General features: G+C 47.8%; 1 protein-coding gene across 1 annotated transcript in view; it reads right to left on the bottom strand.

Annotated features, from left to right (window-relative positions):
• Nucleotides 1-18,189, bottom strand: part of dab1a (DAB adaptor protein 1a) — an 858,599-nt gene that overhangs the window by 215,729 nt on the left and 624,681 nt on the right. The window contains exon 4 of the mRNA XM_038793498.1: nt 16,730-16,869. Coding sequence (XP_038649426.1) covers nt 16,730-16,869 — 140 coding nt within the window. The remainder of the gene's footprint in view (nt 1-16,729; nt 16,870-18,189) is intronic.

Below are 18,189 nucleotides of genomic sequence, written 5' to 3'. Positions count from 1 at the left end.
ACATTGAGATTTATCTGTTTTTAGGTCCCTGAATTAGTTATTTTGCTGTGGGAGTTTTGCACCTTAACATTCTTTATTTACCATTCTTCATACTTGTTCATTATTGCTGCAAACGTCTTGACGCTGAGAATAGGAATCCCTCTTATTGTCTTTCATGAGTTAGATTTTTAAGAGCTCAAGGATTAATAAACGAATGGCTCAGGTTTCAGGTGACAGATGAAAGAACTAGTGGTAACACAAAGAAAAACTTTTTTATGCAATGAGTGCACATAGTGCATAGAACATACAGTGCAGACGCAGGCCATTCAGCCCATTGAGTCTGCACTGACCCACTTAAGCCCTCACTTCCACCCTATCCCCGTAACCCAATAACCCCTCCTAATCTTTTTGGTCACTAAGGACAATTTAGCATGGCCAATCCACCTAACCTGCATGTCTTTGGACTGTGGGAGGAAACCGGATGCCCAGAGGAAACCCATGCAGACACGGGGAGAACGTGCAGACTCCGCACACACAGTGACCCAGCAGGGAATTGAACCTGGGACCCTGGCACTGTGAAGCCACAGTGCTATCCACTTTTGCAACTATGCTGCCTGAGTTGTGTGGATTTGGAATGCACCATCTGATAAGAGTATTGGGTCCACGTTTAATTGTAGTCTTCAAAATAGAATTGGATACTTTTAAAAATATATATTTTTATTCAACCAAAACTGTTCAATTCTACAAAAATAACCCCTGTAGTGATCCTCGCCTGAGTATATACAGAAGGGGCTGATGGGAAATGGAAGTACCACCAGGGGGCAGCACAGGGACATATAAGAGTGACGCCGAAGGCCCGCCCTCGCTCACTTTGGCTGGAGAGATGGTGGAGCAGGACAGGGACGGAAGTTGAGCTCAGGGCTGCGAGTGTGGTCAGGCCTAGTTGCAGAGCATAGAAAAGCAGTATCTTTACAAGTGCTATTCTGTAAGCAAAAAGCTAACAAAGTCATTTATTGTGGAGCACAATAAACCATCCTTCAACTGCTGAACGACTTCTAGCATTCATTTAAGAAACATGGTACAGGAGTGGCTTCTTTGAACAGAAAGAACCAACGCAACCAGCAAAAGCAACAAGCCGGCCGCCCGACTGTGGAAGACTTTGCAGCCTCTCGACTCCAGACGACCTTCTGAAGCAATGGATCAGACGCTACTGCCAGGGATGCTGATAACTACAGGTAATTTAAATAGCAACTGGAAAATGTTTAAACAGCAGTTTCAGCTATACATGTCAGCTCTGGACTTCAATGCAGCCACCGATGATAGGAAAATTGGACTTTTACTCTCAACGGCAGGCCAGCAGGCGATAGACATTTATAACTCTTTTATGTATGCTGATACTGAAGATAAAACTAAGTATCAAGTGATAGTGGCAAAATTTGATGACCACTATAAATCACAATCCAATGAAATCATGGAACGTTTCACCCTGGGTAACAGATTCTAAAAAAACGGGGAGACTATCTCCCACTTTGTAACAGATCTGCGCTTGCTAGCTCAAGGCTGCAACTATACTGATTTAACAGACTCAATCATCAGAGATCAATTAATCTATGGTCTTGCCGACGGAAATCTAAAAGAATCATTAATGCTACAAAATGACTTAACACTGAAAACCACCATAGATAAATGCTTACTACAGGAGCAGAAAAAGCAACAGTTACTGGAGCTGTTTGACAAACAAAACATGGCGAAAACTCACCACGAGGCAGATGTGAGAATGGTGACCTCTCCTCACAGGCTCTCTCTTCCGGTCGCCGGCCCGTCTGGGCATACGCGCCATCCCGAAAGACTCGACCCCGGAAGTACTCGGTACGCGCATGCTCACTTCTCGCAATACCGGCCCCAGACTTAAAGTCGCGCTGCGCATGCACGAACGCAACACACGCATGACGTCACGGACGTCTCATCGCTGTGGCTCGGCCCATTTAAAAGGGCAATGTCCTGCACAAGGAAAAAGGTGCATAAAATGCTCCAAATTGAACCATTATGCCTCCCAATGTCAGTCCACAGCCAAATATTACTCCACAATGCAAAGGCATGGAGACTTTAAAGTATGCACAGTTGATGTAATGGACACTCCGGCACCCGAAGAAAATTTCTCCGACCACAAAGAATTCCACTCCTGGGAGAACACGTACGGCATTGGAATCATAAACGCCACAGCGGAACCACAGGAGCTGACAACAAGGCCTCGACACGTGCATGCCATCGACTCCGCAAGCGAATGGAGTGTTACGGTGCAAGTCAATGACTTCCCCATCACGTTCAAGCTGGACACGGGAGCGTCCGCAAACTTGATGACGAGCAAAGATCTCGCATCCGTCTCAGGGATGCACGAGGTGTTACCTGCCGCATGCAAGTTAATTGATTACAATGGAAACCAGATCACCTCAAAGGGATCCTGCCACCTACAAGTTGCCAACAAGACAGTCACAACATGACGACGATTTGAAATTGTAGACGACAAAAGAACCTCACTGCTAGGTGCTCAAGCCTGCAAAGATTTGCGGCTAATTCAAAGGATCTTCATGCACGCGGCTGACTCATCACGCATGGCCGATGACATACAGCTGCTACTCAGCGAGTATCCCGACGTCTTCTCTGGCATGGGTACGCTACCCTACAAATACAAAATCCTGCTCAAAGAGAATGCCATACCGGCCGTTCATGCCCCACGGAGGGTGCCGGCTCCATTGCGGGACAAGCTAAAAGCTGAACTCCAATGTCTCCAATCTCAAGGCATTATCTCACGAGTCACACAGCCGACTGACTGGGTCAGCTTGCTGGTGTGTGTTAAGAAGCCGTCTGGTGAACTCAGGATCTGTTTAGATCCCAAGGATTTGAACAAGAACATTTGCAGGGAACACTACCCTGTAGAGGAGATAACGAGCAAAATGGCACAAGCTCGCTTATTTACCAAATTTGATGCCTCACAGGGCTTCTGGCAAATGCAGCTCGATGAGTCTAGCCGCCTGCTGTGCACCTTCAACACGCCGTTTGGAAGGTACTGTTATAATCGGACGCCCTTCGGCATTATATCTGCATCTGAAATATTTCACAGAATAATGGAGCAGATGATAGAAGGCATTGAAGGCGTCCGTGTCTATGTGGATGATATCATAATATGGTCAACGACAGAGGAAGACCACATTGCGAGGTTAAAGCAAGTCTTCCAAAGAATCCACCACTTTGGACTGAAGCTCAACCGGGCCAAGTGCACCTTTGCACGGTCCTCTCTGACCTTCCTGGGCGACACAATATCAGAGCACGGGGTGAAGCTGGACGCTGAGAAGATTGCTGCAATTCAGAGCATGCAGAGCCCACATGACAAGAAAGCAGTGCTCAGGTTCCTGGGATTCATCAACCTCCTCGGCAAATTCATACCGAACCTAGCAGCACAGTCGACAGCGTTAAGGAAAGTGATAAGGAAGGACACGGAGCTTGCCTGGACACAACAGCACCAAGATGAATGGGATGATCTGAGACACCAATTGATGGCCGCTCCAACGCTGGCATTTTTTGACCCGGCAAAACCTACAAAGATCTCAACCGATGCCAGTCAACATGGAATTGGTGCGGTGCTACTGCAACAGAATGACCAGTCGGACTGGGTCCCAGTGGCTTACGCTTCATGAGCGATGACCGCCACAGAGTGCAGGTACGCACAGATAGAGGAGGAGTGCCTGGGCTGATCACAGGCGTGACCAAATTCCACCACTATGTGTACGGTCTCCCCACGTTTCTCGTGGAAACTGATCATAGGCCGCTGGTAAACATCATCGACAAAGATCTAAATGATATGACACCGCGCCTACAACGCATGATGGTGAAGTTGCAGAGGTACGACTTCACGCTGGTCTACACCCCTGGCAAGGACCTTGTACTAGCTGACACATTATCACAAGCCACGGACGCTGGCAACCCGCCACTGGCTTCCATCAATGATGTGGAAGCTCATGCACAGTGGTGCAAGGAGACACTCCCAGCAACGGACGAGAGGCTGCAGCAAATTCGTCAGGCGACACAGGAGGACGCCACCCTCCTTCAAGTCATGCACAACCTTCAGCATGGCTGGCCAAAAGGGCGGTGCCCACAGTTCCAAAACGTCAGGACTGAACTGTCCCTGGTGGATGGCATAATACTGCGGAATGACAGAATCGTCATCCCACTGGCGCTCCGAGCAGACATGCTCCGCAGGATTCACGAGGGGCACCTTGGTGCCGAAAAGTGCAAAAGGAGAGCACGACAATCCGTTTACTGGCCAGGGATAAATGAGGACATAACGAACATGGTGCTCACCTGTGACACGTGTCAAAGACATCGACCGGCACAATGCAAGGAGCCACTGCAGCAGCATGAGATGGGCCGCAACTATGTTCTGCTCATCGACTACTATTCCAACTTTCCGGAAGTACTGAAACTCCCGGATCTCACAGCGGCATCAGTCATCAAGGCCTGTAAAGAAACCTTCTCCAGGCATGGCATCCAACAGACGGTCATGTCCGACAATGGTCCTTGCTTTGCCAGCTGGGAATGGATGGACTTCGCCAAGCACTACAACTTCAAGCATATGACGTCGAGTCCACACTTTCCGCAATCGAATGGCAGGGTGGAGAAAGGTGTCCACATTATTAAACAACTAATCAGCAAGGCTGCGGACTCAAAGTCCGACATACACTTGGCCCACTTGTCCTACCGTTCGTCACCTTTGAGCTCTGGACTATCACCGGCTCAAATGCTCTTTAACAGAGATGTGCGGACAACATTACCGGCACTACAATTCACCAATCCAGATCACTCGCCTGTCCTGGATAAGATGCGTCACCAACGTCAGGTGCAAAAGCCGCACTATGACCAGCAGGCAAAAGTACTGCATCCGTTGGCAATCAACGATATGGTGAGGTTGCGACACCCGGCTGGGGGCTGGTCTAACATGGCGACGGTTCTCTGCCAAATATCGCCACGATCCTACGTTGTGCAGTCTGACGATGGAACATTGTTTTGACGAAATCGCCGAGACCTTCTAAAAGTTACACCTCGTCGACAGGTTTTTCCAACACTAGATCTGCGGGACTCTGTCATGCAACATCCTGGAACTCCAGCAGCAGGTGTCCAAATGGACGTAAAAGACTCTGGATCTCCATGCCCACTACCCGGATCAGACATGCACCCAACCGTCTGAACTTATGAACATGGACTGACAATATCATTGCTCTGCCTTGTCTTTGTATATAAACCTAACTGTGTTTGAATTTGTGTTTAGTTACAGCTCTGCAACTAAGGAAAAAAAAAAGTGAAAAAGGGGGATGTAGTGATCCTCGCCTTAGTGTGTACAGAAGGGGCTGATGGGAAATGGAAGTACCACCAGGGGGCAGCACGGGGACATATAAGAGTGCCGCCGAAGGCCCGCCCTCACTCACTTTGGCTGGAGAGACGGTGGAGCAGGACAGGGATAGAAGTTGAGCTCAGGGCTGCAAATGTGGTCAGGCCTAGTTGCAGAGCATAGAAAAGCAGCGGGCGCGATTCTCCGCCCCCCACGCCGGGTGGGAGAATAGCGGGAGGGCCTCCCGACATTTTTCACGCCCTCCCGCTATTCCCCCCCCACGCCCGACCCACGCCACGAATCGCCGTTCGCCGTTTTTACGGGGAGCGGCGATTCTCCGAGGCCGATGGGCCGAGCGGCCGGGACTTCACGCCTGTTTCAACACGGCAGCAAACACACCTGCTCGCTGCCGTCGTGAAACAGGTGCCAGATGCCCGTTTGGGGCATCTGGGGGCCCGATTGGCACAGCAGTACCACGGCCATGCCAAGGGGGGCATAGGCCCGTGATCGGTGCCCACCAATCGCGGGCCGTGCGTCCGTAACGGACGCACTCTTTTCCCTCCGCCTCCCCGCAAGATCAAGCCGCCATATCTTGCGGGTGGCTGAGGGACAAGACGCCAACTGCGCATGCGCAGATTGGCGTTGTCCAACCTGCGCATGCGCGGCTGACGTCATCGGCCGCGTCAGCCGGCATGACGCTTAGCGTGCGGCTATGACGACCGTCGTCAAGGCCGCGCCGCCGTGACGCACGGGGCCGCGCTCCTAGCCCCGCCTGGGGAGGAGAATCGGCCCCGGAAGTGGGCGTGAAGGCTGCCGTGGGTCACGGCCTGTCCCACGGCAGCCTTTACGATTCTCTGCATTTGCAGAGAATCTCGCCCAGTATCTTTACAAGTGCTATTCTGTAAGTAAAAAGCTAATGAAGTCATTTATTGTGGAGCACAATAAACCATCCTTCAACTGCTGAACGACTTCTAGCATTCATTTAAGAAACATAACAACCCCCTCAAGGTCACCTCCCCACACCCCAACCAAGAAGACTTCAGGTTGGAAAATACCAGAGATCATTTAACTGGGTCATTTAACCCCCTCATATACCATGTAATCAACTGGACAGGGGGCCTCTGACTCCCCCATCCTCCCCCTCCTAGGATCAGCCATATCCTCCTGCGAGGCAATCTGGCAGGGCCACAACAAGCGCCAGCTCCAGGCCCACATAAAACGACCATCCTCATCCCCACCAAGCCTGTTCAAAAACAAAGGAACCGTCACCATCAGCAAGTGGTGGCCTGGTTGCTGAATCTATTTTTCAATTAATTATTCAAAAAGGGTAGGAGGAGGGTACGTTCATGTTGAAGTGCCTTCTCTCTTACTTATCTACCATTACAACCTACTGCTCTTCTTAAACCGAAGCACCCCTGGCCTCCCCACCCTGGGACTCCTGCTGCCAGCCTGGCACTGCCACCTTGACCACCTGCCTGACCCACTTAATCCAAGTGGGTGATTATTTCCCCCAGGGTCAGATTAAGGAGCTGGACACAGTACTCTGGCGTCCCACCCTCGGCGATTAGAATGAATTGAAAAGTAAAAAGCAACAAAGCTACACTTTTCTTCAATTTCGGGCTGTCTGAAAATGTGTATAAAAAATGTATTCCAGGCAGGTGTCTGATATGTAGAACACCGTCAATGCTGCCACATGCTTGTAGAGAGGCAGCTGCACGCATTGTTCCTCACCCAGTTAATTTGCATGGCCCAGAGGAACTCCAGATGGTCTGTTGGAGACCAGCAGTCAGAAGGCTGTGGCTGCCTGGGGCTATTTAAGATAGATGAAGAGTCTTACCTGACTGTCTCTGACCTCCCTCCCAGATCTCGGTCAACCAACTATGAGAATGCCCCAGGTATTCCAGGCATAGGAGCCTGACCCGATAGGCCTCTGCCAGATATTTCCTGTACACTGTCCTTGGCGGAGCAAAAGCTTAGCATTTGTAGAGTTTAGGGTTATGATCTAATTACAGAAGTATCCAGCAGATTGAGCTAATAATAGTTAATGCTACCATTAATTTGGTAATATCTCCACTGAAACCGAGATGATCAACAAATTAGATAATAAATAAACAGATAATAATATGACTATATATATTTATAACACAGGGAGTTGTCATTCAGCCTTTCATGCAAGACCTTTGCTAAGACATGGATGCTTTCTCCCTGTGATGCTGTACATTCCTTTGCTTCAAATGCATATCGAATCTTTCTGAAATTTCCCTATCTCAGTTTCTTCCTATGGCAAAGATTTCCATACTCCAACCACGACTTGCTTGTTGAAACTTCTCCAGTCTTCTTGACACTGTCTGAGTGACAATTTAATATTGATGTTGTCTTGTCATTGTCTGCCCAACCAGAGAATATAATCTTTCTCTGTCCATTCTATCACAAAACTTCAGATTTTTAAAACCCTCTAAAATATCTCTTCTCAACCTTCTTTGTTCCAATGGAAGTAATTCCAGTGGGCGCAATCGGACGGCCTTGTCGTGCCCAACTCAGTGACATGACGAGGCCGTCATCTTGTGAGATGTGCGACGCTCAGAATGCTGCGAGAGACCCAACGAGATCTCACGATCTTAATCTTGCTCTTGCTGGGCGAGATCCAGATTTACATATTTAAATGAGTCATTAGATTCATTTAATTATGTCGAAGCCAGATTCTCTGAGCCCTGGGAACAAACGGGAGATCTCGCCATGCTGCTGTTTAGCATTAGTCCACATAAACGTGGACCAGGCACCACAGCACCTGGCAGGGGGAGGTGTCTCCCAGGCCATCGGAGGCCCGGGTGGTCAGGCTCTGGGCTGGGTGATTACCTGGGACTCCTGCTGCCAGCCTGGCACTGCCACCTGGGCACATGGGACTGCCACTTGGGCACCTGACAGGGCACTACCAGGGTGCCAGGCTGGGATTACCAAGATTCCAGGTTGCCCCTGCCAGGGATCGGACCCGACAGTGCCCTGCACTTAAGAGGAGGTTTCAAGTACCTCCTAAGAGGTACGTTGGGGCTTTGGGGAAGGGTCAGGAGGCCATGGTGGGGAGGCCAAGGGGGCCCATGTGATCGGAGCAGCATTTAAATATGGCGTCCCAATCCCCTCCTGCGCTGACGAGCTCAGCTGTGAGGTAAGTGTGGCTTCAGTGGGACGTTCCCGACGGAGGTAAAAAAAAAGTCCCATTTAATAATGGGGTCATTCTCAGTATTGCAGGCGCTGAAAAACACCCGGCTATATGTGCCCAAAATGTAACCTTTTTTGGTGGAGTTAAATTGTGCCTAGTATCTCAGACTCTCTTCATAGCTATAGTTTCACAGCTCTGATACCATCTTGATGAATCATTTCTCTATGCTGACTACAGCTTGAATTTGTTTTCTAGCCACCAAAGGCAGCCTGCCAGCCTGACTGCATTGAGTATTTATCATATGTCCTATGTTTTTCATGTATGGAACTATCTGCCAGGACTGTACGCAGAACAATACTTTTCACTGTACCTCAGTACATGTGACAATAAATCTAAATCTAATCTAAATCCTAGTTGAAATCACCTCCTATGTTTTGTATTCCCTGACTGGGAAATTTAACTTCTGAGGCCCAGAACTGTCAGCAGAACAACCCTTCCTTGCTCGAGACTGAAGACTCCAAAGATGTGCAGGTGAGGTGGACTGGCCATGCTAAATTGCCCTTAGTGTCCAAAAAGGTTATGTGGGATTACTGGGTTACGGGGATAGGGTGGACGTGTGGTCTCAGGTAGGGTGCTCTTTCCAAGGGTTGGTGCAGACTTGATGGGCCGACTGATCTCCTTCTGCACTTTAAATTCTATGATTCTATGATTCCATCCAAATGATTAGATATTGAGTAATATTGAGAGCAGAGGCAAGCTACTAGAGCCTGCAAGAACATATCAGTATCTTCAATAGCTTGCCTGATGGAGTTGGAGTGGCACCAAGCTCCTCTGCCTGAAGTCCACAAAAAGAGGAAACCCGAGAGCTACCGAATGTAATAATTGGTTCCTTCCTGATTGGTCACCATAAACTTTTAGCGAAGGTTGGGATGATCAGAATGCTTCAAAGGGATTAAGCCTTAACTAGCATGATTTACATGAAGGTTCTTTCACGGTCATAATGCTAAAACTTTCCCAGTGAAGTCTGGCAGCTCCCATGAAACATCTCAGAAGGAAGGTCTTTTGTAAATAAGGGTGAATCCTAGTGGAGCAGATTCTATTTTCTTGTATTTTCTTGTATGTTCCCTTCCAACTCAACAGAAATAGACACATGCTATTTTACAATCCAGGAATCTAGAGAGATAATCCAGGAATTTAGAGAGGCAATGAGCGAGAGAGAGGCAATGAGTGTGTGTAAGAGAGACAATGAGAGAGAGAGACAGACAGACAGACAATGAGAGAGAGAGACAGACAGAGAGACAATGAGAGAGAGAGAGAGAGAGAGAGAGAGAGGACAGACAATAAGAGGGAAAGACAGACAGACAGACAATGAGAGAGAGAGGAAAAGAGACAGACGGACAAAGAGAGAGAGACAGACAATAAGAGAGAAAGAAAGAAAGACTGGCAAAGAAAGAGAGCTGCAGACAATGAGAGAGAGGGACAGACAATGGGAGAGAGAGGCAGACAGACAGTCAATGAGAGAGTGAGACCGAGAGACAGACGATGAGAGAGAGGTGGGGGTAGAGAGAGATAGAAAGAGAGATGCGACTTCCCTGTGGAAGTGGGAAATGGGTCAGGATTGTTTACAAATTCCAAATCCACTTCCAGTGATTTATGGAGGGGGCTGGAGAGTGGCCTTTGGCTGTACTCCCACTAGAAGTGGACTGGAAAATCCTGGCCAGCCTCCATTTGCTACATTTAATAAGGCTCTTAACATGCCTAATTGCCTGCCTGCCTCGTGGGGGCGGTTGGTCATTCCAGGCCCTGAATCCAAGTCGGCCAGATGTTGACACACCAGCCTGTCTCATAATTTTCAGGCTCTGTGCGTTTTCTGTCCTGATGTCAACAGGGCCCACAAACTTAGCCTAGAGTGGCAGGTCCATAGCTTACACATTAAACTGTCAATTTTGCCATACCTTACACAAACTGGACTATTACGTACCTAGTTTATCCTTTTCTATCTTTGTGAACCGAGATGGTACAGTGTCTACTCTCCAGTCTGCAAGCAGAATTTGCATATGGTGTTGACCAGCACGCTTATTTATGAAGGCCCCGCCTTCTCAATCTTGCCCCTCGCCTGGAGGTTTGGTGACCCTCAGTTTAAATCGTAATCGGTCATCTCTCAAAGGGGAGAGCAGCCTATGGTCCTCTGGGATGAGTGACATTTTTTTAAATAGTCCAGAAGCCAACGTTATTGCACTGGGGACATGGGTTCAAATCCCACTATGACAGCTGGTGGAATTTAAATACAAGATTAAATGTTGAATTGTTTTTTTTAAAGTCTGGAATTAGAAAGCTAGTCACAGTAATGGTGACCATGAAACTGCTGTCAATTATCGTAAAAACCCACTTGCTTCACTAATGTCCTTATCTGGTCAGGCCTACATGTGACTACAGATCCACAGCAATGTGGCTGATTCCTAAATTGCCCTCTGAAATGTCCTACCAGAAAATCATGCCCACAAAGGGCGAGAACCTCATTTTAATGAATTTTAAGAACATTAGCCATGCCCCCGCCACATGATTGCCCCAATCAATGAATAATCCAACTTTGCCGACGTTACATCAGGCCGGTGAGGTTTACCACCGGTTTGGAAAGACAAGATTCAGTTGAGGTGATCCTTGTGGAGGCAAAAATGTAAGTATAGTGCCTGGGGGCAGGGGGGAATGCCCAGGCAAAGCTAGGGGTTGGCCCTTGTGGGAGCCCAGTGGGGGGGGGGGGGGGGGGGGGGGGGGGGGGGGGGGGGGAGGTTTTGAGTTATGTGTGTTTGTGGGTGATTGGGGAGAGGGAAATAGCAGGCAGTAAGGGGGTATCTTTCAGGCAAGGGGGGGTGGGCAGTGGGGGGGGGGGGAAACTTGCAGTCAAGAGAGGAGGGAAGAAGGCAGTAAACAATACTTCCACAGTGCTGGAGGGAAACCCCGATGATTGATTGTCCGGGGATGGGAAGAGAGTTAATTGTTGGGGGGGGGGGGGGGGGGGGGGTTGCGGGTGGTGAGGTACCTACTTCAGTGCTGGTTGGAGCACCCTTTAAAGAGACACCTGTTCTCTATGGAGTATTTTGAAGTAAGTGGACTGTGTATATGGATCCGGCCTTGCTGGCTCTCTGAAGCACCGCCCCACCCCATCCAAGTGGCGGTGTAAACCCCGCTGACTCATTTTTGTTTAACTCAGAGAGGCTCAAGATATGGAGAGAAAACCGGTGTGGAACTCTCTGCTAATGGGGCTATGTCCCCATGCCTGCGAGATAACGGGCGCAAATCACTCTGGACTTACCAGGAGAAAGTCCAGAGTGATTCTCCATTTTGAAGGGGGCTAGCAGGGCCCCGGTGTACTCCTCACAACTCTGGCGGGGCCCTGTACTTCCGCGCGCAACATGGCGGACCCACACCGGGGGCCGGCCCCGACAATAGAGGCCCCCCCAAAATCCCGTGGGCCCGTCGATCGGTAGCTCCCGATCATGAGCCTGTCCGTCCTCGAGGCCAACCTCCGGTGACGGTTCCCCCCCCCCCAACCAGGGCGGCAGCGAACTCTGTCAGCAGCCGCCACTCCGTGCTCCCGCTGGATGGAACCATGAGTGAACCACGCCGGCGGGAACTCGGCCAGTTGTCGGTGGAGAAATGCCGCGGGGGCCTCATTCAATGGCCCCCAACCGGAGCCACGTCAACCGTGCGTGCAATTGCGGGTCTGACGCCCCATTCTCCACCCCGTGCCGAGTGCGATTATGGCGCGGAGAATCCCCGACCTGGTCTGTGCAGCTGGAGAGCTACTCGATATAACCACTGTAGTGATGTGTACTTGCAGTAGGGGGATGTATGCCTGTACCTGTAATACAGGTTCCTCCGGTAAGCCCCTGCCGGCTAGCTCCGCCCACAGGGAGCTTGTGCATAAATATGCATGTGAGTCACTCAGACCCTAGTCTACAGTTGCAGATGCAGGAATAGCATCGCACAGCAATAAAGCCTCTATTGTACTTGTCTCTCGTCTTTGAGTATAATTGTTAGCGCCACACTGGGGCAAAGTAGAAATATAAATCTTACTGTTGCTAATGTTAATATTGCTTTGACAACCAACATGGAAAGTATATCATTTCCAATAAACCAGAAAATTAACACACAAACCTGAATGCATCACAGATAAAAATTAAGATTTTTCAAAACATAAATAGCTCCTCAGAGGATGTAAAGTTAGGACAATGGATGCTTTAATTTATTAATCTGGAATTTACGTTCAGTAATGTTGACGGACAAATGTCAATAATACAATTGTGTCTGATATGCTGACGTGCAGTGTCTACTCCTTTTACACATTGTCAAATTAGAATATATAAAATTTAAAATGATGCACAGAAGGGAAATATAAGTTCTTGTATCATTTGTAAAGGTTGTAAATAATCTAAAATTCTTTTTAGCCTATCGAAAAGCCCGAAGTAGCAAAATATATGGCAGGAAAACGCCATGGCTGGCAAAATAATCATGGAGCCATGAAATTTAGTCTATGGGCAAGTGATGGAAAGGTGCAGCTTGTGGACCCCCTGTCTGGTGGTTGGGGAGAAACTGAATAATTACTGCATATGCTGGACGCAAGGATTGTTGCCTCACCTGGCGCTCCAGGGCGCTCTCACTGGAGTGGAGCATACCTGACAGGAGATAACAAGTAGATTTAATACTGTGTAAGGAATCGAGATCAGAAACTGTAAAGGTATATACCCAACAGTACCATTGAGCAAGTGTAGAACATAGTGTAGAAGGAGGCCATTCAGCCCATCGAGTCTGCACCGACCCACTTAAGCCCTATCCCCGTAACCCGTCCTAACCTTTTTTGGTCACTAAGGGCAATTAATCATGGCCAATCCACCTAACCTGCAAGTCTTTGGACTGTGGGAGGAAACCGGAGCACCGGGAGGAAACCCACGCAGACATGGGGAGAACGTGCAGACTCTGCACAGACAGTGACCCACCAGGGAATCGAACCTGGGACCCTGCCGCCTTGAAGCCACAGTGTTAATCACTTGTGCTGCCATACTGCCCCTATATGGCACAAGCATATATGCCACTCAACATTCTGACCCACATTTACTGAATATAGAGGATAAGTCCTCACAGTGCCTGACAGTTTCTTCATTGCTTTAACACATTCAAGCAAGCTGCAACACAGCTTACCTGCATGATCATTCAGTGGCACACAGGATGGACATGTGCCAATGCTTATAGTCATCTATTTTCACAGATGCAACCGTTCAGTAACATTGGCGAGCTATGTGACAATATCATTGAAATTCAGCGTGAAAGTGAATGAGAATAATGACCAATGTCCCATTTGAGATGTGTGAGCATCACATTGGATGATACTGCAGATGATTCCGATGCTAGTATTGAAGACATTGGAGACAAAAAAAACTGTCCCTATGGTCTGAGTTGTCTTCAGGTGACCTTTCAGCAGATGACATGGACTGATAACTGACTCCATGTAGAACAGGGGAGCCAATTCCCTACATTCACCGTCAGATAGAGGTGGCAGGATCTGGTTAGAATCATAGAATCCCTACACTGCAGAAGGAAGTCATTTGGCCATTCAGCCCATCGAGTCTGTGCCGGCCCTTCGAAAGAGCGCCCTACCATGTCAAATCCCCCCTCTAGCCCTATATCCCCACCCAACTTTTGGACACTAATGGACAATTTAGCATGGCCAATCCACCTAACCTGGCTGATAGCATGAAGGCAGGCAAGATAATGTGTTGCTGCTGCTGCTCATCTCTCTGACATAACTTCTTGTATCAGGTCTCATTAAAATATTGGGTGAGGTCTTCCAGCGGAATCTCCCAGTCCCACATATGGTGCACCCCGTCTTGGGTTTCTCAGCAGTATGGGATAGATTGGGAATGGGAAATCCCATCAACAACAGCGGGACCAGAAGACCTCACTGCTGGCCAACGGCAGGCTGCCTCCTGCTGCCCAGAAACATGTTGCAAGGATGCCAGAGAATCTCACCCATTGTGTTTAAGCTGCTTCAAAGCCAAACCCCATCATTGATTTTAACTTGACTTTCCAACATCATTGGCATTTTATTGAGATGTTTTGACATTCCCTGATTTTGGAAAGCCAGTATTGTGAGGTAATCCCCTCTTGCCTTTCCTATCTGCTTCTGTCTTGAAAGTGCCTGATTTACAGTCACCTTTCCAATGAGTTTGCAAGCAGTATTTGATTATTTTAGACTCCACATAACGCATTATGGAAAAGAACAAAATAATTCTCTGCAAAGAAGAATTTCTTAGAAATCCCATCAAAAAACTAGTAACAGAATCTCGTGATTTTTAAAAAACATGTCGTGGAACTGGAAAATAATAGCACAGCATTATTACTCATGCTCACTCCAGATATGTAGAACGATTTTGGCTAATCTAAATGTCTGTTCAGTAATTGTTCTTGGCACGAAAATATTGTATGCATCTGACCCAGATTTACCTCCAACTCAGAAGTTGCTCCATTTCTCCACCATCAGTCTTTGTAACCAGAAAATCTTCAATAATACTTGAATTTGGGCCTAACCAATAACTTTTCATACTCAGCACAAAATGCTGAAGGAATGCAAACAAGAACCAGCTGCTCCTGTAGCCAAGTTTCCAGTGCGGCTAGGATACTGGAGCTATTTAATACAGTGGAAAATTGCTGAAATGTATAACATAATAGATCTAATCCGGCAATTACCATTCTATCTGCATCCTCACTCTCATCAGGAAAGGAATCATCAATAGTGTCATCAAATGACAGCTACTCACCAAATAACATGTTCACTGACACTTGTCTTGCTCCATGGTGGGTTTTGTGGTGGGGGGCACTTAATTGGGCAACAAGGTGGCCCCTTCCCTGATTAAGTCCATAGCGGAAAGGCTCATGCACGGTCTTGCTGTCCCATCAGCAATTCAGGTCCTTCAGTGGGAAATTATGTGCCTCATCCGTCACTACTGGTATTCAGTCAGTGGTGGACATGGACTCACCAAGCGGGAAGGCTGAATAGAAACTCCTGTCAGGTTGCTGGTGGGCTTCCAGGAGGGACTCCTCAATGTCAGGTATTCAGTGTCTGATAGAAGGACTGGCATTAGGAATTTAGGGAATCAGCTGAGAGCCATTCCCTGCACTTGCTGCTGACTCCCCAACCTACCATATCCCACCGGCCATCACTTACCTGTGCCTGGATCCCTACTGGGCCTCTGGAGGATGCATTACCAACAGCAACTGATTGGCTTGCAGCACTAGGAGGGCGAGCCTTCTACCCTGGGTCCTTGATCCCAGGGAATGTCCACCACTGCCATGTAAGTACTTGATTGGCACTTAATGCAGTGGACCTTCTCAAGAAAGGGGCAACATTTGTGATCGCCTGTTTTCGAGCCGATGGGCCAGAATTAGTTGACTTGAGTTGCTATCTTTGATTTATACATGGACACAAGAGCTGTAAGGGAGAGGATTAATATAATTGCCCTCAAGATCAAAAACAACATTTGGCTGGGTAAGATCATTTAGCAATACTATGGTCAAGAAACAACAAAGGAAAAACAAAGAGCAGCTGGAATCATACTTGATGTAGGGAAGATTGACAGGATTTTTTGAGGCTATGAATATAGCCACAACACATACCTCCATGAGGAACTCCCAAAGTTATCTTCCATCCAACCATCTTCTGTTGGTTTGTCAATGATCATTGCTGCATCGCCAACCATCAGTTCAAAGAAGAAAATTTACTTGTAATACTAAGATCATTTCCATAATTTTTTGTATGGAATATTTTATGTGAAGTTAAGTTGTTCTGTTCTAAGGAAGGTGAAATATTCTAAGGAAGGTGAAATAATTTGGTTGAAATTTTTTTAGTAGAATGTATTGGGGTCATTTATTTAGGTCAGGTGTTGCTCATCATTGATGCAAGGTTTTTGTTACCCTAAATTACACTTCTTTACTGGTGAATACATTGTCCCTTTCGGTGACATGTAGTTAGTTCTAATTACAATCGAACAGCTTTCTTCTTCCCTTTGTCCTTAGCTTTTCTCCATTAGAGTGGTACACTCCATTACCATGAGGTAATTAATTCGGCAATCTGGCTGAGGACAGGTGAAACCTGCTCAATATAAATATTCATTGTTTTATTATACTTCAACACTCTTAGAATTCTGTAAAGTTACCTTTAGCTTCATCATTGAGTCTTGGCAGAGTTTGTCTCCCCTCGCAGCTGAAACCTCATCCACACCAATTAGTTTTGCCCTGTACCGGAATCCATCTCCTTTAAACCGTTTTATCAGACCAGCCTCACTCCGATCCTGACCTGGAAGTTAAAAGAAATAAAGCACTAAGGATTATAAGTGAATTATTTTTGGAAGGGGGGGGGGGGGGGGGGTGTTATTATGGTATCAAGTGAAGAAGCAAACGAGTCTTGTAAATGCAACTGAATCCACTTTGAACTATGCGACAATAGCAACTTGCAATTATGTAGCATCCTTAATGTAGAAAAGACATCCCCATACATGTCACATGAGTATAACATGCATACAATACATTAAGGAAATTAAGAGAAATGATTAGTGGCATAATAAAAGAAAGGTTTGAGAAACTATTTAAGGACAGGGAAAGAGGAAGTGCAGTGAGTAGGACCCAAAGTAAGGTCAGGGTAGCTGAAAACTTTGCAATTGATGATTGACAGAATGGGGATAATAAAGCCTATGTTAAACAAAAGAACGGTGTTTGAGAGTGGAGGAAGTAACAAAGAGAAAGTGTGATGAGGTCATGTAAAGTTTATAGATGAGGAAGATGATCTGAAATTGGAGATTCAATTGGCATTGGAGATGCGTCACGGTGGTGCAGTGGTTAGTCCTGCAGCTTCATGGGCTCTGAGGGCCCGGGTTCGATCCCGGCACCGGGTCACTGTCCGTGTGGAGTTTGCACATTTCCCCCTTGTGGTAGTATGACTAGAGGTATTACGGTACCTGGAAGTGAGCTGCTATTGGTGCAGAGGACCCGCTGCCCATTGGCCCGGGTAAGTCATGTGCTTCCCAGCCGATTGGCTGAGAGGCAGGTAGCTCCGCCTACAAGGCGGGATATAAGAACCCGTGCTTCACGGCAGTCGGCCTTTCTTCTGTACGTCTGCTGCCTGGTACCCTTCTTGTGCATTAAAGCCTATCGTTCGGACTTCACCTACGTTTCGTGTCCATTGATTGTGCATCAATTTAACGCACAAGATTTTAAAGGATGGAGCTTCGGATCAAGCCGGAGTGTCTTCGACTCAGCCCGCACGCAGCAAATGCAACAGCAGCATTTAAACACTGACTGGCTTGCTTCAATAGCGACTTGAGCACAGCCGAAAACGTCTCGATGAGGGAACAGAAATTGCACATCCTCCACTTGTGCGTCGGCACCGCTGTGTACACGCTCATAGAGGACACGACAGACTACGCCGCGGCCATGGACTTGCTTAAAGGATATTTAATCCAGCCGGTGAACCAGGTCTACGCTCGGCACTTACTGGCCACGAGGCAGCAATTCCATGGTGAGTCTTTAGACGGATTTTACCGGGCCCTCCTTGTTCTGGGGAGGAACTGCGGCTGCCCACAAGTTTCTGCGGCCGAGCACACCGAACTTTTAATCAGAG

This window comes from Scyliorhinus canicula, chromosome 4 (genome assembly GCF_902713615.1).
Source record: "Scyliorhinus canicula chromosome 4, sScyCan1.1, whole genome shotgun sequence".
In the NCBI taxonomy this organism is placed as follows: Eukaryota; Metazoa; Chordata; class Chondrichthyes; order Carcharhiniformes; family Scyliorhinidae; genus Scyliorhinus; species Scyliorhinus canicula.
This window is presented reverse-complemented; position numbering and strand designations above follow the sequence as displayed.